General features: G+C 45.6%; 1 protein-coding gene across 1 annotated transcript in view; it reads left to right on the plus strand.

The window, feature by feature from the left end:
- Positions 1-23,028: 23,028 nt before the first annotated feature.
- The window catches only part of LOC142760507 (nephrocan-like), a 34,049-nt gene continuing 29,153 nt past the window's right edge, over positions 23,029-27,924 (plus strand). Inside the window, exons 1-2 of the mRNA XM_075863704.1 lie at positions 23,029-23,214; positions 23,762-24,663. Of these exons, the coding sequence (XP_075719819.1) occupies positions 23,029-23,214; positions 23,762-24,663 (1,088 nt within the window). The remainder of the gene's footprint in view (positions 23,215-23,761; positions 24,664-27,924) is intronic.

Below are 27,924 nucleotides of genomic sequence, written 5' to 3' on the forward strand. Positions count from 1 at the left end.
CTCCCACCACCCCATCTGAGTAACCACCTGAGCTCTACGAATACTATCCGAAGTCGATTTCCCTGGTATAAAACCGGTCTGATCAGAGTGTATGACATCATTGATGACCCGCGCTAGTCTATTGGCCATTAATTTAGTCAGTATCTTATAGTCTATGTTAAGCAGTGATATGGGGCGGTAAGAACCACAATCCTCTGGGTTCTTGCCTGGTTTTAGAATAACTACTATGGAAGCTTCTTTCATAGAATCCGCCAGGTCATCCGCCAATAAGCACGCCTCAAATAGAGAAAGATGTTGGGCTGAATGTATTGAATATATACTTCCAGAGGAATCCCATCCGGGCCCGAGGCCTTACCTTTAGTCATATCCAATATACACTCAGAAATCTCCTCCACTGTGAAGGGGGACTCGAGTAACTCACAACCCTCCTCCGACAACTGTGGAAACTGCATGTCATCCAAATATTTCCCCAATTCTTCCATTGAGTGCCCAGCCCTAGACGTATATAAGTCCCTATAGAAGTCTGCAAATTGAGCCACTATCTCCTGGGAGGTATGGACCAAAACATTCTGAGCATTTCGAATGTTCAACACTGGAGGAGACAAGGTATTCTGTCTCACCACATGAGCCAAGAGTTTGCCGGATTGGTTACCCAATTCAAAAAAGGATTGGCCAGTGAAGAAGATTCTACGGTCCGCCTTCTCCTGCAGTACTAGAAGATAATCTCTCCCCACCGAGAGCCAAGCCTCCCTGTTTTGTGGGGAGGGATCACCCACAAACGCGGCCTCCAATTCTCCACACTTTCCCGCCAAATCCTTTTCCCTTTGGGCCGTGGAGCGCTTCACAAATGATATTGATGATTTCAGGCAGCCTCTCAAATACGCTTTCAGCGTATCCCATCGTAGTAACCCATTCTGCTCCTGCCTATGTGCTTCAAGAAAGACATCTAGCTGATCTGGGATCCTATCGTTTGGTTTGATTAATTGGAGCCAAAACGGGTGAATTTTAAGGGCCCCCCTCCTACCCACCTCCGGTAGTGACATTTGCAGAAGAATCGGACTGTGATCAGAAATTGCTCTGGGAAGATGTTCAATGATTTCCATAGACTTATATACAGAGGACGTGCCAAAAATATAATCTATACGAGACAATGCATCAAATTGTGGTGTGTGACATGTGAATTCACGAAGTCCCATATGACTAACTCTCCATAGATCTACCCAACCTATCTCCTCCATTAATGAGGCTAATGGGGAGACCCCTTGTCTTGCGTCTCCCTCTCCCTTCAACAGGAACCGATCAATAGACTGATCCATTATAAGGTTCATGTCTCCTAGGAGGATCACTCTGGCTTCTTGATATGCGGAAGCAAAGGAAACCGCCTCCCTAAGTAGTGCCAGAGACCCTGGCGGTGGGTTATATATCCCAATTACGACATAAGGTGTGGAGTTAATGTTTGCATGCACAAATACGTATCTCCCCTCAGGATCAATTCTGGTATGCATCACTTCCCACCTAAGAGTTCTATGTATTAATAGAGATACCCCTCTAGAGGCAGAAGTTCTAACAGAGTGTCTACTCCACTGAATCCAGGGCTTACATAAAAACTGTACTGTGTCTGCTGTCAGATGCGTCTCCCGAAGACAAATTATATGTGGGTTCACATTCTTGAGCACAGAGAAAATCATATTCCGTTTCCTTGGAGTCCCCATGCCCCTCACATTCCAGGACAAGAACTTAAGTGACGCCATACTTAGAAAACTCTCTATGTACTGATAACAGCCCTTCCCTCTCCCCCCTCCCCCTCTCCCTAGGTAGTGCCATTCCCTGATATGCAGCTCTCAAAATGTAAGGTACTCGTTGTCTGACATAGTGTAAAACAAAGATCAAAAACATGAACCACATAAAAACCCAGTTAGCCATCAGGAGCTCAACAGGAGCTCAAGAGCTATATACTATATATGAAAGGGGTAGCTTCCACCGCTAAGGAATATACACAGTGGAATCACAAATCAGGCTGCGTACTCGAACAAATTCCCCCCTATAATGTGCTTTATTGTGCCACAGAATTAGAGGAACAACCACCCTTTGGTCAGAATCCCCCTATTAACACTTCGGTAACCTACTACAATCACATATCGTAACAAGAGTAATATATGATCTGGAACCATTCTGAACTCCGGACCCCCTTATAGGCATATTACAGGAAAATAAAGCATTATGAAAGGAAACTTTAAACATTGTCTCCCCCATGTATAACCTCTCCCCACATGCAAGACAGCAAATGACCGTTCAGGATACATATTCACCATCCCCGCGCTTAAGTCCCCAAGAAATCCTTCATCTTCTAGGCGACCTCATATTCCTCAGCAACCATTCATCCGCCTCCTCAGGGTTGGCAAAAAATACTGCTCGATCTCCATCGACGACTCTCAAGCGGGCCGGATAAGCCATAGAATATGGAATTTGACGGTCTCGCAGCTTTCGTTTAATCATCACAAACGATGCACGTTGACGTTGTAGTTCCGGAGAGAAATCGGGGAAAATCGACACCGTGACGTTATCCACTTTAATAGCTCCCTTGCGTCTGGCTGCCTGCAGGACCAGATCCCGGTCCTTACAATTTAACAATCTCGCCAGGAATGGTCGAGGGTTCGCTCCAGGGGGTGGCAGCCTCGCCGGAACCCTGTGCGCTCTTTCCACTGCAAAAGCCTGCGAAAACTCGGTATCTGGAAACATATCTCTCAGCCATTTCTCTGTAAACTCGTCCGGGCGGGATCCTTCTGCTCGTTCTGGTAGGCCTATGATGCGAAGGTTGTTCCTCCTCAGCCTGTTCTCCAAATCATCCGCTTTCTGGCGCCATAAATCCACCTTGCCAGAGAGGTCCCGAAGTGTGTGGGGTATATTAGCTGTACGGTCCTCCAGGTCCGACAACCTGGTTTCAGCATGCGCGACTCGGTCCCTCAAGTTGTGCAAATCCTGCCTCAGGAGACCCACATCCACCTTAACCTCCTCTATTTTTGTTGTGACCGAGGTCTTGGTCTCTAATATCGCCGCCAGCAGCGTCTCCGATACTTGCTGCAATGTCAGGCCAGGCTGTGCTGTTACCTCAGCCGCAGGGCGTAACTCCGACTGCCCTCCAGAAACTTTTGCCGGCCCCTCTGCTCCATGCTGTGAGGACTCGCCGCGGGCGCCATCTTGGACCGCACCCCGGGCAAACTCCTTCAACTTCTCCGCAGCTCCTGCCGCTTTTGACGGACCCATTTTGCTCCTCGTGGGTCTCTTACCCTTCCTCCGCAAGTTATAAGAAATGGTGGCAACAGTAATTCCTCCGCAGGATAAATAATAGGGGTCTCTGGTCAGAGCCGAAGTTCCGTGCGACCGCTCACATCAGTGCCTGGCCACGCCCCCAATTATGAACTATGTTAACAGGTTGAATAAAGAAATACTAAGAAATTTCCTCTGTGTTTTTATCCACAATTTTGGAGAACTTTATCAGAGAATAGGGCTGGGGACATGAATGATCCGCAGCTTTACAAAGTGAGGAAAAGGGAGGAGGAAAATGGCGTCTTTTCCCGTCAATATAGTCCACCGCTTCGGTAAATGCTTTCTAGGTTACAGTTGAGAGGTAACCAAGTGAAGGACTGTCTATGGGCTGTCTATGAAAGTCTGTACGAAGCTGCTAAATCCCTTCTGACTAGCACTGAGCAGCCTTGTTACATACCTCCGGAGAACGGGACAGTCAAGATGGCGAGTCCTCCCCTCTGAACTCCTCACCTCCGGTCTGAGCTGCGTCTTCACAGCCAGCGACTATACATAAATCTGCAATGTCTCCCGTCCACATGAAATGCCGTTCCCTCGTGACACACCAGGAGTTGAGTGTTCCGCGACTGTTATGCTACTGCCTGCAGACTCTTTAGAAAGGCCTGAGCCTGAGCAGAAGCACCTCGTGTATCACCTCTGTGACGCTGAGCCGTTTTAGAGCCGAGCTAGCACCGTCCACCACCGATCACACACCTTCAAGTTGACAACTAGTCAGAAGACGTCCACATGTACCGGGAGAGAGAGTAAGTATCTAAATGAGGGTTTATTTAAGCCGTTTTAAGCTTCACAGCCACGGAGCTCTCGGTCACACGTCTGCCTTCATGCAAGTCCAAGCCACGCCCCCGATGCAGCTAATTTATTAAGAGTACTGCTTTATTACTTATATAAGACAATAAAATATAGCTGCAACACATTTCTATCTCGTGCTGACATCTTCCTCAGGCATGTCTCATATGGTTACATCATTCACTTATATACATGTAAATAGGCCAATTATTTTGGTTTCAACTGTATTTTTATTGAGAATTTTTCAAAATATACACGACATTAGGACACATGGGCAGGCCATACAACCCATTTGACATAGCAGTGAATTCCAACAGACAAAACAAGACACCGGGGAAAAGACAAAAGGGGGAAGGGGGGGAGGGATAGTCAGAGATCAATCTACGGCCTAATCCCGAGATATCTGTAGCCAATACTTATCCCACGGATCCCACACCACTTTGAACCTGTCCAGCTCATTGTCAAGAGAGGCCGTCATATTCTCCATAGTGCGAATTTTCCTAATTCTAGTCAGTAAGTCGATGTGAGAGGGAGGGACAGTCTGTCTCCATTTCCAAGCTATCAACGTCTTAGCGGCTGTGAGAAAGTGTCGAAAAAGTCAGGCTAGTGGCTTCCCCAAGGACCTGGGAGGGACATTCAGGAGATAATGAAGAGGGTCTAGAGCAGGGGTCTCAAACTCGGCCGGGTAAGTGGGCCGCATATAGAAAAAATGGGAAGTTGACGGGCCGCATTACTTTCAAATTTGATACAATACAAAATTATTGTTAATCAATTAGTTATTTGAACGACTATAACACTATATTACTAGAATAATAATACTACATTACTATAATAATAGCGCTAGGTTTAAAATTTGAGATATTTCTCCACGTGCTTATTTCAACAATCCAGCTTTCCAGTTTAAGTGTCGCCAAATGAGTCCGGCGGCTCAGTTAGCACACATGTCAATATTGGGCAGTCCCTTTTTAGATAGTGCCGCAGTGCCCTCTGTGGATGCTGCCGCAGTGCCCTCTGTGGATAATGCAACACACCCCTAGATAAGGCCACAGTTCCCTCTGTAGATAAGGCCACAGTGCCCTCTGTAGATAAGGCCACAGTGCCCTCTGTAGATAAGGCCACAGTGACCTCTGTAGATAAGGCCACAGTGCCCTCTGTAGATAAGGCCACAGTGCCCACTGTAGATAATGCAACACACCCCTAGATAATGCCAGTGTTCAGATACTGTCACACACCCACTTGTAGATAACGCCACAGTGCCCTCTGTAGAGGCTGCCCCAGTGCCCTCTGTAGAGGCTGCTCTGGGGAAGGCCCTGACATCATTGTCGATGTATGGACAGCGATGTCAGAGGCTTCCCCAGAGTCCCGGAGCAGAGCCGATAATAGCGCTCTGCCCGGGACTCCGCTCTGGGGAAGACCCTGACACACTGTCCATATATGGGCAGATATGTCAGGGAATTCTGCAGCATCCCGGAGCAGAGCCTATACTAGCGCTCTGCCCGGGACTCCGCTATGCGGAAGACCATGACACACTGTCCACATATGAGCAGTTATGTCAGGGAATTCCACAGAGTCCCGGAGCTGAGCCAACACCAGCGCTCTGCTCGGGACTCCGGCTCTGGGGAAGCCCCAGACATCGCTGTTCATATGTGAACAGCGATGTCAGGGAATTCCACAGAGTCCAGGAGCAGAGCCGACACCAGCGCTCTGCTCCGCTCTGCTCCGCTCTGGGCAAGACCCTGACACGCTGTCCATATATTGGCAGCGATGTCAGGGAATTCCACAGAGTCCCGGAGCAGAGCTGACACCAGCGCTCTGCTCGGGACTCCGGCTCTGGGGAAGACCCTGACACACTGTCCACATATGGACAGCGATGTCAGGGAATTCCACAGAGTCCCGGAGCAGAGCCGACACCAGCGCTCTGCTCGGGACTCTGGCTCTGGGGAAGCCCCAGACATCGCTGTTCATATGTGAACAGCGATGTCAGGGAATTCCAGAGTCTCGGAGCAGAGCCGATACTAGCGGCTCTGTGTCCCGCGGGCCGCAGATGACAGCCCCAGGGGCCGCATGCGGCCCGCGGGCCGCGTGCTTGAGACCCCTGGTCTAGAGGAATATCCTGCTGTAACACCGCCATCGCCAACTTCCTAACCTCCAACCAAAACTGTTGGACCAGTGAGCAGCTTCAAAAAATATGGAACAGGTCTCCTTTCTGATCTCCACATCGCCAACAATACGAAGGAATACCCGGATTGAAGCTATGCAGAAAGGCAGGGGTATGGTACCAAAACATAAGAATTTTGTATTGATTTTCTTTATATGCAGTGCAGATGGAAGTTTTAGCTGCTTGTGACCAGATAATCTGCCCCAATGAGAGAGGGATAGATTTATTCAACAGGGTCTCCCATTTTAACATATATCTATGCCCAGGCGGAGGGGAGTCATCCGGGGATAGCAGTATCGCATAAATAGTGGATATAAGCCCTTTAGTGGTGGTAGTATGCCGACACAACCTTTCAAAGCTTGTAGGTGTAGTGACCCGCGTGGATCCAAAAGTTTGTTGCATGTAATGTCTGATCTGAAGATAGTGAAAAAATGTAGAAGAGTGGACGTTATGATGTCGTTGGAAATATAAAAACGGGTGGAGCTCTAGCATATGGGGATCAACCATGTCGGCCAGATGAAATACCTCTATTCCCGTCCACAATCTGACTACTCGGGAGGTAGTACCACCCGGAACAGTGGGAGTGTAGAGTACCAAGGTCAAGGGCGGGCAACCCGACGCCAAATAAAAGCGTTTTTTACAGGTTTCCCACACCTCCCACTGAAAGCGCATGGGCCCCAACAGAGATGAAGACGGCAATACCAGCGGATTGCCCCATAACAAAGAGTTTGGGTGAACCGGAGCCATCCATAGCTTCTCTATTTCAGTCCACTTGTTGTATGCCCGTAAGGACGCCCAACAGGGTAAGCGGCGGAGATGGGTCGCCCAGTAGTATTTTACCACATCAGGAACTGACAACCCTCCTGCAGATCGACCGGACAATAAAACCGATTTCGGGATTCGATGTCTGCCGGAGTGCCATATGAACCTGAGGATGGAAGACTGCATAGCCCGCAATTCCCTCATAGGTACCGCCACTGGCAGGGTCTCAAAGAAGTACAGTAATTTAGGGAGCAAGGCCATTTTGACCGCAGCTATGCGTCCAAAAAATGACATGGGAAGAGGATCCCACCTGGCCATAAGTCGACGTAGTTCCACAAACAGAGAGGAGAAATTAGCCTTGTAGACCGATGCATAAGAGGGAGTGAGCTGGACTCCCAGATAAGTCAGGGAGGTTTCCTTCCAGTTGTAGGTGTAGTTTTATTTGAGGAGCATGAGTTCCCGGTGTGGGACATTGAGAGGGAGCGCTTCTGTTTTAGATGTATTAGTTTTATACCCTGAGAGCCGCCCATACCTACGGAGAACAGTAGTAAGGGTGGGAAGGGAGATATGAGGTTTAGTGATTGTCAAGAGGACGTCATCCGCAAACAATGAAACCTTAAACTCTTTATCTTGTATCTTGACCCCCGCTATATCGATGGATTGTCGTATCTGAGCTGCTAGGGGTTCAATGCAGAGCACAAACAGGAGAGGGGACAGGGGGCACCCTTGACGCGTACCATTCCAAATTTGAAACGGGGGAGAGGTGGAGTGCGGAAGTTTAATTGCCGCTGTTGGGGTGGAGTAAAGACCACGCAGCACCGTCAAGAAAGGACCCGAAATCCCAAATGATTTTAGAGTTTCAAACATAAATGGCCATCCCAAGTGATCAAACGCCTACTCCGCGTCCAGGCTAAGAAGGATCGCTGATTCCTCTTGCTTGTGGAGGGCATCAATGAGATCAAGGGTCCTTCGTGTGTTATCTCCCCCTTGTCTAAGAGGCACAAAGCCCACCTGATCTTTATGGATCAAAGATGGGAGCCAAACATTAAGTCTATTTGCAAGAAGACGAGTGAAAATTTTGAGATCGGAGTTCAAAAGAGCTATGGGTCTGTAATTGGAGCAATCTGCGCGGTCTTTACCCGGTTTAGGGATCAGCGTAATATGGGAATGCAGAAACGTTTGTGGGATGGGAGAACCCTGCAGGAAGTCGTTAAATAACGAAACCATCTTTGGAACCAGGATCACCGCCTTATGCGCCTCCCAGAGAGTGGATATGGAAGGAACCGAACCCTCATTAAGTGCATAAAATTCACGCATTTGCCCGGCCAGGCTATCCCTTAGAGCAGGAGACTTAATTAACGTTTAGTTTAGACGCCAATGACATATTCTCGTGGAAGGTTTCCCTATTTGCAAAGTCACAGAAACTGGTGCATGATCTGACCAGGAAATGGGGTCTATAACCGCCATTTGAAGCAAACGGAGGGCAGGGACATTACCAAAGAAGTAATCTAAGGGCGTGTTAGTGTTATGCGTATGTGAGAAGAAAGTATAGGACCTATCACCCGGATGATCCACTCGCCACAGGTCATAGAGATGATGTTCCCTAATCAATTGCCTGAAGCGAGTAGAAAGTCCTGCAAGAGTGGGGGACGGAGTAGCATGCGTAAGAGAAGCCCTGTCCATGGTCGTGGAGAACGGGATATTGAAATCTCCCCCCACCAACCATGCACCCCTAGGGAGCCTTTGGAGCTTGGAGAGGAGTCTGCGTAGGAATGGAATCTGCGCAGTATTAGGGGAGTAGATGTTACATAACACAATAGGCTGGCCCAACAAAGTCCCCTCCAAGATAACATACCTGCCCTTCGGATCTAAATGTGAGGTGTGAACCTGTATGGGACAGGCTGTGGCTATCAGAATGGCCACCCCCTCCCTCTTACGACCTGACGAGGCAGAATACACAGCAGTATACGCCCCTCGAGCAAATTGGAAAGATCCAGAGGAATCTAAGTGTGTTTCTTTCAGAAAAGCGACATCCACTCCAAGCGATTTCAGCTCCCTAAGAAGCAAGCGTCTCTTCACATTGGAGTTGAGGCCCTTGACATTAAGTGTGACAAATTTAACCATGATCTAAGGTGTGTGAGAGAGCAAAGAAGGATGTGGAAAGTGCGGATGTGTACAGCTCACAGTTATGTCGGGGCCGGTCCCAGTCCAGTCTCAGAGCAAGCAGTGTTCTATGATGCCCTTCCACCGTGGAGGTTCGTGGAAGACGCAAAGTCGTCTCAGTTGTTATCTCTGACGAAAGTTGAAGGGAAGGGAGAGACACTGGGATAGAGACGTACCAGGGAAACAAAACACATATCTGCATTAAGAACAAAGAAAAATGCATGAAATCAGTGTTCTTCAAACAAAAATAGAAAGTACTACCAGGGAGAATACTATACCCTGGGACGGGTGGTATTAAAGCAAGTAAAAGCTGGCAATACAATATTACCCTTTGCAACTCTCTCTAAAAACAGAGGGAGAACTGCAAAAAATATTACCCCTATCAAAAGAGGAGGTCGGGTCTCAGCAGTCAAAGAACCTGAAACAAAAGTACATATAAATACGTACAGGCCAGTAAAAAAAAAAAAAAAAAGGAAAAGGGTGAAATAGCTAAGTGAACCCAGGTTAATCGCACCCGTTAATCTTTAACGGAATAAAGAGAAGCAATGTAAAACAAGAAATATACTCCTAAATGCATTTTAGCCTAAAACAGTGCAACTGGTGAAGAGAGCATCCGGTATAGGTGACCAGACTCCTTCACAGAAATCACAAAAGTGGCGTGTAACAGCGCAGCGTCCATCAATTCTGATCAGGTCTCGAGGAACTTCGGCTTGGCGGTTGTCTTGGGGAGTGCCTCCGCTTGTTTCTGACGGATTGCCAAACTGGGGGTGGAGAAGAAGGCGGCAATGGAGTCTCCCAATTCTGCATCTTGGGCGTTGGTATACCAAGGGTATCACAAAAGTTAGGCAAATCTCCCGGTATCTCAGGGTTGCAGAGACGCCATCTCTTCGAGCTGTAAGGGAGAACGGGAACCCCCATCGGTAAATAATACTGTGGTCTCGCAAGGTGGCGAGTAGCGGACGAAGCAGGCTTCGTTTCTGTAACGTAATCCAGGATAGATCCGGAAATAGCTGAATCGGAGCACCGCCATACTCCACATTTTTACGCTGTCTGGCCTTAAGCATAATGTCCTCTTTAGTACAGAAATCTTGGATGCAGCAGATGATATCTCTAGGTTGAGATGTGATAGATTTCGGTTTCAGTGCCCGATGTGCTCTTATTATTTTGAATGAACAAGGAAAAAGGTCACTGAATATCAATACGGTTTTTGGTATAAAATCATTGTAAAACAAACAATGTTAGGGACACTGGATATATCAAAATGAATACACGTCTAGTGTCTTTAAAGTGTAACTAAACTTTAAAAAACTTTTGACATGTCATAGTGACATGTCAGAAGTTTTGATGAGTGTCAATCCGAGCACTGAAACCTCCAACGATCACTAAAACTAATCGGCAGAAGCGCTTCGTTTCTGATCGGCTTTCCTCTGAAAGCCGAGCAAGTGTTATACGGGCCCATAGACTTTCTATTGAGCCCATTCACTGCTATGAGAAAAGCCAATCTGAAACTAAGTGGCTCAGAGCTCATTTGAGCATTCTGCAGCTTTGTTTTAGCGATCGGTGGGGGTCTCAGTGCTTGGACCCCCACTGATCAAAACATTTGACATGTCACTAGGACATGTCAAAAGTTTTTTTTTTAAAGTTTAGTTACACTTTAAGGGTATGTTCACACGCCCTATTTACGGACGGAATTCATGCGTTTTACGTCTCGAATTACGCCCAAAAAAACGGCTCCAAACCGTCTGCAAACATCTGCCCATTGAATTCAATGGGTCTTACGGTGTTCTGTGCAGACGGGCTTTTTTTTTACGTGAAAGGACGCCCGCCTCAAAGAAGTGCATGTCACTTCTTGGGACGTAATTGGAGCAGTTTTTCATTGACTTCATTGAAAAACAGCTCCAATTTACGTCCGTAAAAGACGGCGCGAAAAACGCGTGCACTTGTCAAAACGTCTGAAATTCAGGAGCTGTTTTCGCCTGGTAATTGGCATTGCCGTGTGAACATACCCTAAATACTAAGGGTGTAAAATTCTGTTCCCAAGGCTGCTGAATGGGTCAGATGGCTAAACCTATTGCTGTAGTATGTAGGTTTGTTGATGCGTTACCATGGTAACTCATCCAGGCTACCTAGTTTGTTGTGTTATTACCATAGTGACTTGTCTGTTTTCATCCACGGAAGCCGAGTATTTAAAAATGGGAAGGTCAATCTTTTAAAATGTTAATACCGCAAAGTGATGTTTACCAATTGTAGGTGAGGAAGGGGGAAAAGTAGTGTAGAAAGGGGAACAGAGAGTGGGTACAGTATATAGAATTACAAAAAAAGGTGGAAGGAGAAATCAGATTAAGTCCCAAAAACAGAAAACAAACAACAAATCTCCAGGGAAGAAATAAATTAGGAAAAAGATAAAGCCAAGAACGATTATGATAGGAGTAGTGTGGGTGAGGGGAAAAATAAGTATTCAACTTGGCTGGCATATAGTTGGACATTCAGGTCACTAATGTGATTAGAAAAGGGTGGAACTTCACTCCAGACAAACGTATTAAATTTGAAGCCTGCATTGATATACAGGAGAATAAATGTAAAGAAATATTTCAAGAATCAAAAATTGGGAATAGGAGAAAAAGTAGTACAAAAGAAACAGATGAATCAGAAAGGACTGGGAGAAACATACACCATACGAACAAAAGTATTAAGACACCGATACATTACACATACAGGAGCTTTATTGACATGCCATTCTAAATTGAAAGGAATTAATTTTGAGTTGGTCCCCATTTTCAGCTAAAACAGCTTCCATTCTTCTGGGAAGGCTTTCTACAAGATTTTGGAGTGCGTTTGTGGACATTTTTGCCCATTCATCCAGAAGAGCAGCAGAAATCCGACCCTCGAATTTCTACTGTGTTTTTGCAGGAATAACTGGCACATCTGTACACGCAGATTAGCCCCATTCAATGGTCCTAATCTGCTTGTGGTTACACCAACACATCTTTCACGTTGCAATACACATGGAAACATAGTCAAAAAGTGACATATCATTTTTTTTTCAGCAAGGCGGTTTGCTATGTCGCTTGCTGAAAATTCTGCCTTGCATGAAAAATGGGTTGGTTTCCCATTGAAGACAATGGAAGACTTGTTACAAGCATTTTTCACACTGATTCCAACGCGGAAACCGCACCGGAATCAGCGTGAAATATTACTGTGCGAACAAGGCCTAAATGTGGCTCAACTCTTAGTGATGCGGAACAGTGTGTCATTTTCCCCCTCCCCTTACAGACTCTTCCCTCGCTACACTCCGCTACTGCCTGCTTTGCTGCGTACAACCTCTGCCCCCTCTTTGCTGGTATCAATGACTGTCCTTACTCTGTCAGAGTTAAGTGTGTGAACATACCCTTAACAAAAAACGTCTGAAAATATGGAGCTGTTTTCAGAGAAAACAGCCTCTGATTTTCAGGCGTTTTTGAAGCTGAAAATTAAGCTTCTAATTTGGGGTTTCTTTTCAGGCTTTTTTTGAGGCGTTTTTTTGAGGCGTTTTTCATAGTGTTCAATGGAAAATCAGCTCCAAAAAACGCCTCAAGAAGTGACATGCTACGGCCTCATTCACACGACAGGGTTTCCCGGCCGGGTGCCGGCCGTTCATAAATCGGCCGGCCCCCGGCTGCATTAGGAATAATAGACCCCTAATGGGGCTATTCACAAGACCGATTTTTTGACGGCCAGGAAAACCGGCCATGAAAAAATAGGACATGCTCTATTTTCGGCCGGGTACCCGGCCGCCCGGCTCCCATAGAAGTCTATGGGGCCGGGTAATACACAGCCATCACCGGAATGTGTCCCGAGTGATGGCCGGGTTTTCCGTCGCTTGCGCTCTATCTCCTCCTCACAGCGCAGAGTGCATGTGAGGAGGAGGAGTTTATGCCATTCGGACGAATGGCTGTACGCTGTACACTGTGTGGCAGGGCCGGGGTGTACAGCAGGTGGAAGGGAGCACTGCGCTGGCTCCCTTCCCCTGCTTGTTTTAAAAGCGCCCTGGCCCGGCGACACCTTCCATGGCGCCACTAGCAGCTGCTGCGGCTGCTACTACTGTAGCGACTCCACTATAGCAGAGCAGGGAGGTGTGCTAGCCCCACTTTAGCTCCTTGAAGGAGCGGAATCCCCGTGTTTTCGGGGATTCCGCTCCTGGACAGAGTGCTTGATGTCTCTGTCCATATCTGGGCAGTGACATCAGGGGAAACTCCTGAAGCGGAATCCCCGAAGTCATGGGGATTCCCCTTCAGGAGTTGCCGCTGATGTCACTGTCCAGATCTGCCCGGCCCGGAACGGATGCAAAACTTTATGCAAACTGGCCGGGCAAAATGGCCGATTTTACCGGCCGACACTCGGGCTCGGGCGGGACCCTGTCGTGTGAACCCAGCCTACTTCTTTTTACGGACCGTCTTTTTACATTCCATTTTTTAAAACAGCAGCGTAAAAAGACGCCCCATATGAACTAAATGCTGTTTTTCCCATTGATTTCAATGGGCAGATGTTTGTAGGCGTTCAGCTTCCATTTTTTCAGGCGTTTTTCGAGGCATAAACTCCCCGAAATACGCCTGAAAACACTGCGTGTGAACATACCCGACTGTGTTACTCTGAGTGGAATGAGGGGAAGAGCAGAAAGTAGACTCTCAGTATAGCAGATGATGTAAGCTCTGAGGCCTCATGCACACGAACGTAAAAACGCCCCTAATTATGGGCCCATAGACTTTTATTAGCCCCGGGTACCTTCCCGTTTGCTTATGGGAAGGTGCCCGTGCCGTTGAAAAATATGGAACATGTCCTATTTCAGGCCGTAATAACGGCACGGGCCGGCCCATAGAAGTCTATGGGGCTCCCGTTATTACGGGTGGCTACGTGTGTGCACCCGTAATTACGGGAGCATTGCTAGGTGACGTCAGGTTATAGTCACTGTCCAGGGTGCTGAAAGAGTTAACTGATCGGCAGTAACTCTTTCAGCACCAGGGAGGTGACTACCGCTGGAGTTAATAGTATTAAAAGTTAACTTACCTGCTTCTTTCTCCAGTCCAGCCTCCCGGGATGACGTTTCATCCCATGTGACCGCTGCAGCCAATCACAGGCTGCAGCGGTCACATGGCCTGCCGCGTCACCCATGGAGTTCGGACTGGATGTCAAAAGAGGGACGCGTCCCCAAGACAACGGCCGGGGAGCGTATGAACTTCTTTTACTTACAATCGCTGCATTTCGCTGTGAAAACTCTGCCCGAAATGGCTGCCCCTTCTCTCTATCCACCACTGATAGAGAGAAGGGGCTGCCGATTAGTGCAATGCAATTTTGCAGAGAAAACTGGTCCGTAAATATGGGTAGAATACTGGTCACAACGGGCCCGTATTTACCGGCACGTGTCCGTAAATACTGGTGGAATACGGGTCGAATACGTGTGACAAAGTACCCGTATTTACGGGAGGAATAAAATACGTTTGTGTACATGAGGCCTCAGCTAACAGCAGCCAGGAGCAGTGTGCTGTCTGAAACGATGTCAAAAGCAGCAGCACAACCAGCTATGTAAAGAAGTTACACAGACTCTATAGCAACGAAGAGGTTGGAAATTTAGAATGAATACCATTTAGAAAGTACAGAATTTTGCATTTAGGAAGCAAATGAACAAGAAAATAAATATTAGTGCAAAAGGTGTAGTACCTTCACATTCTCTGCCCAAAAATAAATACACTCTCCATTTTATTGGACACCCCCAGATGATTAAAACAATGCCTCATTTGTGACTATTGCAGCTTTTGACACGTACACCGCGTTCCAAATTATTATGCAAATGTTATTTTTCGCTGATTTTCCTAAATAGTCGATGCAAATGACAGTCAGTATAATCTTCAAGCCATCAACCGTTGGAGTATAATGCAAATTTTATTGAACAAATCTCCTAATGATAACAGCTTTTTTTTTTTGGAAGTAAAAAACTCAAAATGCACTGTTTCAATTTATTATGCACAACAGAGATCAAAACATTTTAAAGGTTGTAAAGAGAACTAAAATGGTAATTTGTTGAATTTACAGCATCAGGAGGTCATATTTACAGAAATCAAAAGCTCTTTCAATCCAAAAAAACTTAACAGGCCAAGTTACATGTTAACATAGGACCCCTTCTTTGATATCACCTTCACAATTCTTGCATCCATTGAATTTGTGAGTATTTGGACAGTTTCTGCTTGAATATCTTTGCAGGATGTCAGAATAACCTCCCAGAGCTTCTGTTTTGATGTGAACTGCCTCCCACCCTCATATATATTTTGCTTGAGGATGCTCCAAAGGTTCTCAATAGGGTTGAGGTCAGGAGAACATGGGGGCCACACCATGAGTTTCTCTCCTTTTATGCCCATAGCAGCCAATGACACAGAGGTATTCTTTGCAGCATGAGATGGTGCATTGTCATGCATGAAGATAATTTTGCTACGGAAGGCACGGTTCTTCTTTTTGTACCACGGAAGAAAGTGGTCAGTCATAAACTCTATGTACTTTGCAGAGGTCAATTTCACACAGTCAGGGACCCTAAAGGGGCCTACCAGCTCTCTCCCCATGATTCCAGACCAAAACATGACTCCGCCACCTCCTTGCTGACGTCACAGCCTTGTTGGGACATGGTGGCCATTCACCAACCATCCACTACTCCATCCATCTGGACCATCCAGGGTTGCACGGCACTCATCAGTAAACAATACGGTTTGAAAATTAGTCTTCATGTATTTCTGAGCCCACTACAACTGGTTCTGCTTGTGAGCATTGTTTAGGGGTGGCCGAATAATACCTTTATGCACACTTGCAAACCTCTGGAGGATCCTACACCTTGAGCTTCGCGGGACTCCAGAGGCACCAGCGGCTTCAAATACCTGTTTGCTGATTTGCAATGGAATTTTAGCAGCTGCTCTCCTAATCCTATTAATTTGTCTGGCAGACACCTTCCTCATTATTCCTTTATCTGAACGAACCTGTCTGTGCTCTGAATCAGCCACAAATCTTTTCACAGTACGATGATCAGGCTTAAGTTTTCTTGAAATATCCAATGTTTTCATACCTTGTCCAAGGTATTGCACTATTTCACGCTTTTCGGCAGCAGAGAGATCCTTTTTCTTTCCCATATTGCTTGAAACCTGTGGCCTGCTTAATAATGTGGAACATCCTTCTTAGGGCTTGTTTACACGAGCGTGTTATTCGTCCGTACGACGCGCGTGATTTTCTTGCGTGTTGTATGGACCTATAATAGTCTATGGGGCCGTGCAGACAGTCCGTGAATTTTGTGCAACGTGAGTCCGTTGCAAAAAACTCATGACCTGTTCTATATTTGTGCGCTGTTCGCGCATCACGCACCCATTGAAGTCAATGGGTGCGTGAAAACCACGCATGTCACACGGAAGCACTTCTGTGCGAACAGCGTGATTCGCGCAACAGCAGTGAAAAGGATGAATGAAAACAGAAAAGCACCACGTGCTTTTCTGTTTACAAACATCCAAACGAAGTGTCATAATGATGGCGGCTGCGTGAAAAGCACGCAGCCGCACATCATATGGTGATGACACACGGAGCTGTTAAGTGCCTTTTGCGCACGCAAAATGCCGCGTTTTTTGCGTGCACAAAACGCACACGCTCATGTAAACGAGGCCTTAAGTAGTTTTCCTTTGATTGGGCACACCTGGCAAACTAATAATCACAGGTGTCTGAGATTGATTACAATGATCCAAAGAGCCCTGAGGCTGGGTTCACACGACCTATTTTCAGGCGTAAAGGAGGCGTATTATGCCTCGATTTACGCCTGAAAATACGGCTACAATACGTCGGCAAACATCTGCCCATTCATTTGAATGGGTTTGCTGATGTACTGTGCCGACGACCTGTAATTTACGCGTCGTCGTTTGACAGCTGTCAAACGACGACGCGTAAATTGACTGCCTCGTCAAAGAAGTGCAGGACACTTCTTTGGACGTAATTTGAGCCGTTTTTCATTGAATTCAATGAAGAACAGCTCTAAATTACGTCCGTCAATGATGCCTCGCAAAATGCGAGGAGGAGCAATTACATCTGAAACGACGGAGCTGTTTTCTCCTGAAAACAGTCTGTAATTTCAGACGTAAAACGCAGCTATCGTGTGCACATACCCTAAGACACAATACCATCCATGAGTTTAATTGAAAAACTAATAATTAAATGTTTGACACTTAAATCCAATGTGAATAATAATTTGGAACACAGTGTATATACAGAATTTTACAGTATTCACTGGTAAAAAGAAATATTTTCTTACTCCATCATTCAAGTGGGTGGGCGCTTCCACGTGACGCCAGGTTTCATATTTTTGACATTACATTAACATTAAAGGTCCTTTTTTATTTTCTCCTGTATACACAATTGTGTTTTGTTTAGGTGTTTTTTTTTGTTTGTTTTTTTACAAATAACATTACCACATTGGAAACTTAATTGAAACTCAGTTATGCAATGAACAATTACACACTTCAAATATTACAAATTAAATGAATAATTACTAATAACAAGTTTACTTACTAGTACTTATTGACATCCATATGAAGCAATAGATGGAAGAGGCAGCTGCTTCTTCAGCGGAGAGCAGATATTCCTCCAGTATGGGAACTAATAACACTGTTAAACACACCTGTATTTGCATAGTTGATCAGTATCACATAGCAACCTTGCCCCATAGTTGGAGTAATGTATAATGGGGGGAGTGGGGGGTCCAGTAAGTGTCAATATATCGTAGGAGAAAGGCAAATAGTGAGCAATGATGTATATAAACTCAGGTGATAAATAAAACAGAAGAGAGCACAAGTCATTGCCAAAGCTCAAAAATAGATAAAGCTCTTCTCATCCAAATAATTAAAAAAAATACATGTACTCATGCATTGTTACTACAGTTCTCAGACTGCATTTATTTGACTTATTAGATCAATTTGTGCTCCAAAGCTGATATTCCTATAGCCCCTGTATCATTTGCGTACCTCTCAACTCAGGGGCGTAGCTAGGGGGGGCAAGCGGGGCATGTGCCCCGGGCGCAGTTCAGAGGGGGGCGCCAGCGCCCCCTCCTCCTGCACTATAATTGTACCTGTGTCGCAAGGACACAGGTACAATTAGAAGCAATGAATGACCGGGCACGTTCCGTGCCCGGCCATTCAGCGCCTTTCCACGAATGAAGCGACTGGTACCTTTTGTACCAGTGACGCTTCCGTCGATGAAAGGCGCTGACTGACTGGCAGGGAAAGTCATCCTGCCCAGCCAATCAGCGCCTTTCATAGACGCTGTGTTCAACCCCCTGGAGACCTGCGCAGAAGAGAGCAGGTCTCCATGGCTGCCGGACAGCGTGGGAGCGGGAATAAGGTGAGTTTGAAATGTATTTATTTTTTTATTTTTTTAAATTGTAATAGAAGTGTGGCTGTATCTGCAGGGGGGACTTTGTCTACACGGGGGACTTTATCTACGGGGGGTGTCTATCTACAGGAGGACTATATCTACAGGGCTGGGCTATATACAGGGGGACTATATCTACAGGGGGGCTATATACAGGGGGACTATATCTACAGGGGGACTATATCTACAGGGCTGGGCTATATACAGGGGGACTATATCTGCTGGGCTATCTACAGGGGGACTATATCTACAGGGGGACTATATCTACAGGGCTGGGCTATATACAGGGGGACTATATCTACAGGGGGCTATATACTGGAGTGGGCTGTCTATAGAGCACCATATACAGGGGTGGGCTATATAGTATATAGCCCACCCCAGTATATAGCCCCTCCTGTAGATATAGTCGCCCTGTATATAGCCCAGCCCTGTAGATATAGCCCCCTGTAGATATATTCCCCCTGTATATAGCCCACCCCTGTATATAGCCCACCCCTGTAGATATAGCCCCCTGTGTATAGCCCCCCTCTGTACATATAGCCCCCCTGTGTATAGCCCACCCCTGTATATATAGCCCCCCTGTGTATATCCCAGCCCTGTAGATATAGCCCAGCCCTGTAGATATAGCCCAGCCCTGTAGATATAGCCCAGCCCTGTAGATATAGACCAGTCCTGTAGATATAGACCAGCCCTGTAGATATGGTCCCCCTGTAGATATGGTCCCCCTGTAGATAGCCCACCCCTGTATATAGTCCCCCTGTAGATATAGCCCACCCCTGTATATAGTATCCCACAAATAGCTCCCCCCTATAGTGCTCCACAGAAAGCCCACCCCTGTATATAGCCCCCTTGTACATATAGTCCACCCCTGTATATAGTGCTCCACAGATAGCCCACCCTTGTATATAGTATATACAGGGGTGGGCTATCTGTGGAGCACTATATACAGGGGTGGGCTATCTGTGGAGCACTATATACAGGGGTGGACTATCTAGTGGAGCACTATATACAGGGGTGGACTATATGTACAAGGGGGGGCTATATACAGGGGTGGGCTATCTGTGAAACACTATATACAGGGGTGGACTATATGTGGAGCACTATATACAGGGGTGGGCTATATCTACAGTGGGCTATATGCATGGGTGGGCTATATGTAGAGCACTATAGGGGGAGTTACTTGTGGGATACTATATACAGGGGTGGTCTATATGGGGGCACTATCTACAGGGGCTCTATGGCAGGCACTATCTACAGGGGGCACAGTGTGTGTGTGGGACACGGTGTATGGTGCTATTATAATTAGAGGTGCAGTGTATGGCGCTATTATATTTAGGGGCGTAGTGTGTGGTATAATGATAACTTTATATTTATTTATAGGTGTAGAAATGTTGGTAAAGTGAGAAGCTGAAGACATGTGAGCGGCAAACTGTAGAAATGGGCTGTGATCGGGAGAAGTCATCATAGAGGTCTGGACCGGATGGAGAAAAAGAACTGGAATCTGAGACGTCACCAGTGAGTCACTTAATGTAAATGTTTATTCTGCCTCTAATCAGCACTGTAGTCACTGTATGATCTGCAGCGAGATGATGGGTGGTATGATTATGATATGATTTATTTTTGTGAAACGGCATCTCCCAGCATATCCTTACCATCGTTCGGGCTATGCTGGGAGCTGTAGTTTTATGCCGTACACACCTATACAGCAGGGGTTGCACTAAATTGAGCTGTATTTGTTCTGGGGCTGTATATATGTACTGAGCTTGGTTCTGGGGCTGTATATATGTACTGAGCTTGGTTCTTGTGTTGTGTATAGAACCATATTGCTTGTGAAATGTACAAATAATTTTATGCTCGCGTTACATAAAAAGAAATGACACGTCGATTGGTAGAGAAAACAAACACGTTCGAGGGGGAAGGAGATGTCGGGAAAGAAGTTGGGGGGGGGCGCCAAACTGAATCTTTGCCCCGGGTGCTGGAGAACCTAGCTACGCCTCTGTCTCAACTTTTGAATAGGAAAAGGAGGTATAAAAAGGAGGGATAAAATGCATGTGTCAGTGTCAATTTTTTTGATGCGCTGTTTCCTGGTATCCCCTGTAAAACTGTGTTCACACATTGTGGTCAGTTTGCATTTGTTGATGCAATTTTGTGTCAACACAGTCTTAACAGTGCCTCCCCCATAAGCCATAGCCACATATCCCCATAACAGTAAGATGCACTCATACAGTGACAGCCCCCCATAACAGTAGCAACTACAGGTGCACCCCAGTCAGGAAATCCCCTCCTCTTTACTGTTAATTTAATGCAGCGTTGCACTACTTTCTTGGTCTGATAGCCACATTGACAGACTTTATTAGTTAAATTGGCTGCAATAACATTCTCAAATAATTCTACAAACTTTTTTTTAGTTCCCAGTTATATAGTCATTCATATAAAACTTAAAGTGTAGCTAAACGTTTGACAAACTTCTGACATGTCATAGTGACATGTAAGAAGTTTGGCTTGGTGGGGGTCCGAGCACTGAGGCCCCCACCAATCGCCAGAACGAAGCAGCTGAAGCGCTCGTGTAAGTGCTCAGCCTCTTCGTGTCTGTTCGGCTTTTTCCGCAAAGCCAATATATCGGAGTATGGGCTCATAGACTTTCTATTGAGTCTCTACACCAATACATTTATTTCCGGAAAAAGCCGAACAGACATGAAGCAGCTGAGCACTCACACGAGCGCTTCAGCTGCTTCGTTCTAGCGATTGGGGGGTCTCAGTGCTCGGACCCCCAACAATTCAAACTTCTGACATGTCACTATGACATGTCAGAAGTTTGTCAAACGTTTAGCTACACTTTAACAACTACTTTGCAATGCTGCTCGGATTTTAGATTTAAGAGATAGAAGTAGACCTACCGTCTGATGGATAGAATGCGATCATGGGTCACACATTATAAAAATCACAGGAAAAGGGCATACTTACTGAAACAAGGACAGGTTAAAACACCCGTTACCAGCAGTACGCAAACAAGCCATGATGTTATTTAAAGGGAGGTCGCAAGGTGCCAGTCACACGGCTACATGGAGTGCACCATGCTGGTTTACAACCTTTTCGTTTCACCCGTACTATTAGATCGGGTGGGCTGTCCAGCACCTTCTAAGTGTACCACACAAAGTACTGACACTCCATTCTCCCTCAACATCACAAGGCTAGACTGCATCATGCAAAAATGGTGAACATGAGGTATTAGTTGATATTTTGGCCAAAGTACACAATCTCGCAACCTGCGTCTAGGGTCCACGTCGTCTTGCGAGTATCTACACTAAAATTACAAACAAATCATCAAAAAGGAGATAAATATTACTTAAAATCACAAACAAGGGTGTCACGAAGGGTCTGTGGACCCACTGGGCCATACCACCTTGACGGTATGGCAGCTGGCCAACAGGGCGCAGGTCAATGTCTATAGTTCGTATAGGGTACCTGTGGCAGCTCGGACAGTAGCAAGGCAGGCTCGGCTGAGACTAGGCAGCAGGCAGACGTCAGGCGTGGTGAGGCAGGTTAGGCGTGGAATACAGCACGGCACGACTTTGGCTCAGCACAGTACTCGACCAGGATAGTATGACATAGACAAACTTAGGAAAGAAGAACAACGCTCAGGCATCGAAGCAGGGGGCTGGACCCCTCTTATAGTCCAGGGTACTCACGGCCTGATGTTCATCAAAAGTCCTGCGGGATCTCGCTGAGGTGAGTGGAAGCGAGCACTGGCGTCTCCTGAGGAGGAGACTGGGGCCAGCGCTTGCCGACTCGTGGCTGCAACTGTCAGGAGGGGATTGGCGCTGGCGGCCCGCAGCCACGGACATGACAGTGGGCAAGTTAAAACACCAGTTACCTGCAGGAGGCAGACCAGCCTAAATTTTTTATGATTTAACAGATAGCGACATCACACGAAGAAATTGAGTCTCTCTACAGATGTGGTCACCTGCTGCCTGCACTATGTATGTTTCCTCCAAGATGGAGGAGAAGTAACTAGTAAAGAGGCATTTTCCGAGTCCTGTAGTTCTCCCCAGCTCTTCAGACCGTTCTAGACTTGGTATAAATAAAGGATTTTTCAAGTATGGATGTGACTATAAAAGTAAATTCAGGTTTATTCTCACAGTCTTACATTGTCTTCAAAAATAACATACGTGTCACCTCCATGATCTATGACTAAAGTCTCTTCATTGACAAGTTATCTGGTATATATAGGTTATCAGAAAACACACACAGTGCAGATGGCCACATTCCAGTACAATGTTCCAAGCACACTGGTGTTTACGCATATTACCAGCGCTGGCCAGGACACTATTGTTTTCTATCACCTGTAACCTAAGATGAGCACACATAATCACAGTATATACAGAGTCGGACCTATTAGTGGTGCTGAAGTCATCATGAATATCACTACAGTTCTGTGTCTTGTCCTCTGTCTGGGCAGTTGTCTGGCATCCTGCCCTAGACGCTGCAGGTGTGACTCCCCCAGGACCATCCAGTGTTACAGAGTGTCGGCCATTCCAAGTAATATTCCTGCCACCATTGGAAAATTATACATCAGTCACAGCAAGATCAGGCACCTACAGGTAGGAAGATTGTCAATAACTGAATAATCCTACATTGCAACTATAAAGCCATGTATTGCATAGGTGTGATTTAGTCCGAAAACAGAATATACAAGTATTTAGTAGATTACCATGAGGTTGTCTTTATCCATAGGACTTGAAAAATAAATATGGCCTTAAAAAATACCTAAAATAAAAAGTTCCTATTACCTTTTTAGTTTAATTTAAAGATTGTCTGAGGTAGTTGCATGAATAGCCATTCATATAATTTTATAAGACTATCCCCTGCAAACTCATCAGTAGAATACAGGTTGCCTATATTCTGCCAATAAACTGCTGACTATAATGTGCCATAAACCTATTGTGCCATTTGGCTAATAAAACCTAATAAAGAATACACCGGACACAAGGTAAATTTGGAATGGCCTTGATGAAAGAATTATGTAAGAATAAATTTTGTTTTGACCACTCTCGAGGATTTAGCTTTCTCCATATTGATTTTCATGGTTTTGATTGTGGTCATTACAATATAATACCTACTTTTAATAGAATTTATCTTTTCTGCCAGTTTTCAGACTTCAGTGAGATGCCAGGCTTGCAGGAATTGGTGCTTTTTTCCAGTGGGATAGAAACCATTGAGAACAATACATTCAAAGCGCTGAATAACTTGAAGATGTTGGAAATATGGAACAGTAAACTGACCAGTATTCCCAGGTCACTTCCATCAAAGCTGGAAGTCCTAAAATTGGGGGATAATTCAATTTGTTCATGTAATCGCCAAGACTTTGAAGGTTTAACCAGACTCAGAGTCTTTGAAATCCAGAGCAATCTGCTGAATACATTATCATTTGACGTCTTTACTTCACTTAATAATTTACAGACCATTATTCTGGATGGTAACGGTATGCACACTATATCTGGAGTGGCCAGACTTCCCAATCTCAAGTACCTGAATATGGAGAACAACAAGCTGATGTTCTTCTATGAAAACTTCTTCACACATTTTCCAAGTTTACAATATCTCAGGTTAGCTGGAAACCAACTTTTTAGAGTTCCACCACAACTGCCTAAATCCCTGCTGTCCTTGAGATTAGAGAGAAATCATATAAAAAGCGTGGGTATCCGAGATTTGAAGCAGCTAGAAAATCTTTTTGATCTTAATCTTTCTGAAAATCATTTGTTTTCAGCAGATGGGCTACAGGCTGTTACCAATCTGACATCTTTAGATCTGTCCTGGAACCAACTCTCAACTCTCCCCCAAAAACTACCAGTTAAGTTACAGAGTCTTGACTACAGCAATAATCAGATTTCAAGCATAACAGCGCAAGATATGAAAAGCCTGGCCAGCCTTAGACACCTTTTTCTCGATAATAATAGCATGATTGTATTTGAAGACAAAGCACTTCAATGGTGTGGTCATTTGTCCAACTTAGCTATGGAGCAAAATCTTCTAACTTCTATCCCTTTCGGGTAAGTGCTTATTAAATAATGTAGAAATTGTTAATATTAAATTGTGCGGATTTAAAGAGGCTCTGTCACCAGATTTTGCAACCCCTATCTGCTATTGCAGCAGATAGGCGCTGCAATGTAGATTACAGTAACGTTTTTATTTTTAAAAAACGAGCATTTTTGGCCAAGTTATGACCATTTTTGTAGTTATGCAAATGAGGCTAGCAAAAGTCCAAGTGGGTGTGTTTAAAAGTAAAAGTCCAAGTGGGCGTGTATTATGTGCGTACATCGGGGCGTTTTTAATACTTTTTCTAGCTGGGCGCTCTGATGAGAAGTATCATCGACTTCTCTTCAGAACGCCCAGCTTCTGGCAGTGCAGACACAGCCGTGTTCTCGAGAGATCACGCTGTGTCGTCACTCACAGGTCCTGCATCGTGTCAGACGAGCGAGGACACCGGCACCAGAGGCTACAGTTGATGTAGCTACTTACCTGCAAACGCCGATGCTGCTGCAGAATCAAGAAGAGAAGTGGATGATACTTCTCATCAGAGCACCCAGCTAGTAAAAGTATTAAAAACGCCCCGATGTACGCACCTAATACACGCCCACTTGGACTTTTACTTTTAAACACACCCACTTGGACTTTTGCAAGCCTCATTTGCATAAATACAAAAATGGTCATAACTTGGCCAAAAATGCTCGTTTTTTAAAAATAAAAACGTTACTGTAATCTACATTGCAGCGCCTATCTGCTGCAATAGCAGATAGGGGTTGCAAAATCTGGTGACAGAGCCTCTTTAACCACTTACCGCCGCAGCCAGTTTTGGCCTTTGTGACAGATCTCTATTATTCAAATATGACATGTATCACTTTCTGTGGGAATAACTTTTTAATATTTTTAGGTGATCTGAGATTTTTGTTGTGGCACATTGTACTTTAGGTTAGTGGTAAAGTTTGATTGATACATTCTGTGTTTATTTGTGAAACACACAGAAGTTGAATTTCTCTGCCTGTAGGATAGATAGTTATAGCAAACAAAATAGTTACTAATTAAAACGTTTACCATGTTTTTGTTAGCATAATATTTTTAAACATCCTTTCATTAGAACGTTAGAACTGAAGGCTTATAATTTTAGCAGAAATTTTTAACATTTTCAAGATAATTTCCAAAACAGAACATTTTAGGGATCAATTCAGTTCTGAAGTAGCTTTGGGCGGCCTATATATATATATATATATATATATATATATATATATATATATATACACACATATACATACACACACACACACACACACACATATGTATGAAATCCATATAAAACACCCCATTTTCAAGACTGCACCCTCATAAATATAAACCTTCAAAACATAATTTGGTAAGTTTGTTACCCCTTTAGGTACTTCACAGCAATTAAAGCAAACTTTCGCCACCCACCCACGACATAGAGCATCTAAGCTACAGCTCACAAACGACAGCTTGAGGTCTATGAGTCACAGCAAAATTGTGGCATTATTACCCTAGGCCTTGTTTCACACAAACACAGCATTTTGCTACGTTTTTTATCGTATTTTCTTTTGTGTTTTTGTGGTGCTTTCTTTAAGCAGCCAGGTATAACATTACAGTTTATAGTAACACATAAAATGTGTTTGTGGCTTTTTTGGGCCTTTTTGTGGTCAGAGTCATTTTTTCAATAGGCTCCTCTATAAAACTTCAAAAAGGCCAGAAAAAAAGCATGTAGAAAATAACACTAAATAAAAAATGCCACCAAAAACGCCACTTTAAGGGTATGTTCACAAGCAGTGTTTTTAGGCGTATTTCAGAGCGTAAACGCCCAGAAATACACCTTAAAAAACGCTAGTGAAACGCCAACAAGCAGCTTCCCATTGTAATCAATGGGAAAAACGGTGTTTAGTTCATACGGGGCGATTTTTTATGCCACTGCAGGGCCAGCGTCAGCACCCAGTGAACCCGGGCAAGTGCCGAGGCCCACTACCCTTGGGGGGGCCCACTCGGTCGCCTGGTGCTGTCGCTGCTGTCGTCACGGCATCACTGTCCATATATGGACAGTGATGTCAGGACAAGAGAAGGAGTCCTAGGCAGAGCGCTACAAGCGGCTCTGCTCCAGCATTCCGTATCTGCGGAAGCCTCTGACATGACTGTCCATATATGTCCATATATGTCCATATATGGACAGTCATGTCAGAAGGAGAGGAGTCCCTGGCAGAGCGCTAGCGGCTCTGCTCCGGGACTTCGTCCATGGGGAAGCCCATGACATCACTGTCCATATATGGACAGTGTTCTCGAGAAGAGAGTAGTGTCCCAGAGAGTTTGGCTCTGGGTTTGCCCCTGACATCACTAGCCGTATATATGGACAGTGATGTCAGGGGCTTCCCCAGAGCTGGAGTACTGAAGCAGAGCCTTTACTAGCGCTTTGCATGGGACTTCAACTCTGCTCTGGACATCACTATCCATATATATCCAGGAGCACAACAGGAGTCCCAGGCAGAGTGCTAGTAGTGCTCTGCCCGGGACTATGGCTCCAGGGTTGCCCCTGACAACACTGTCTATATAAGACGTCAGGAGTTTCTCCTGAAGCGGAATCCCCAGCCAGAGCATCGGCAATGGTCTGGCTGGGGATTCCACTCCTAGAGGGAACCCCAAAAGCGCTACCTACAGTGAGGGAGGCTGTGTGGTACTACCAGGGAGGTTGGCTGTGTCACACTACCAGCAAGGGGGGCTTTCTGCCACTACCTAGGAGGAGGGGGCTGTGTAGCACTACCTGGGAGGAGGGGGCTGTGTGGCACTACGAGGGAGGGGGCTGTGTGGCACTACCTGGGGGGGCTGTGAGGCAATACCTGGGAGGAGGGGGCTGTGTGGCACTATCTGGGAGGAGGGGGGCTGTGTGGCATTACCTGGGAGGGGGGCTGTGTGACACTACCAGGGAGGGGGCTGTGTGGCACTATTTACAGAGGGCACTAAATTTATGGTGGTACAAACTGGGGGCCTAACTTCTATATGGGAGCATAAACAAGGCCTAACAGGGAAAACGGAAACCTTAGCAGTGTTTCCGTCACCATTGATATCAATAGTGATGCAAACGGAAGCTAAGGTTTCCGTTTGCCTTTCTGTTGAGGGGTTCTCCCGACGGAAACCTCCGATGGAACCCCGTAACGGAAAGCCAACGCTGATTTGAATAGCCAACCGCTAATGTCAGGGCCCATTTCCCTGACATTACGGCTCTAGCACTGGACTACGGAAAGGTAAGTATAATAGTTTTG

Source organism: Rhinoderma darwinii, chromosome 4 (assembly GCF_050947455.1).
Source record: "Rhinoderma darwinii isolate aRhiDar2 chromosome 4, aRhiDar2.hap1, whole genome shotgun sequence".
Taxonomy (NCBI): domain Eukaryota; kingdom Metazoa; phylum Chordata; class Amphibia; order Anura; family Rhinodermatidae; genus Rhinoderma; species Rhinoderma darwinii.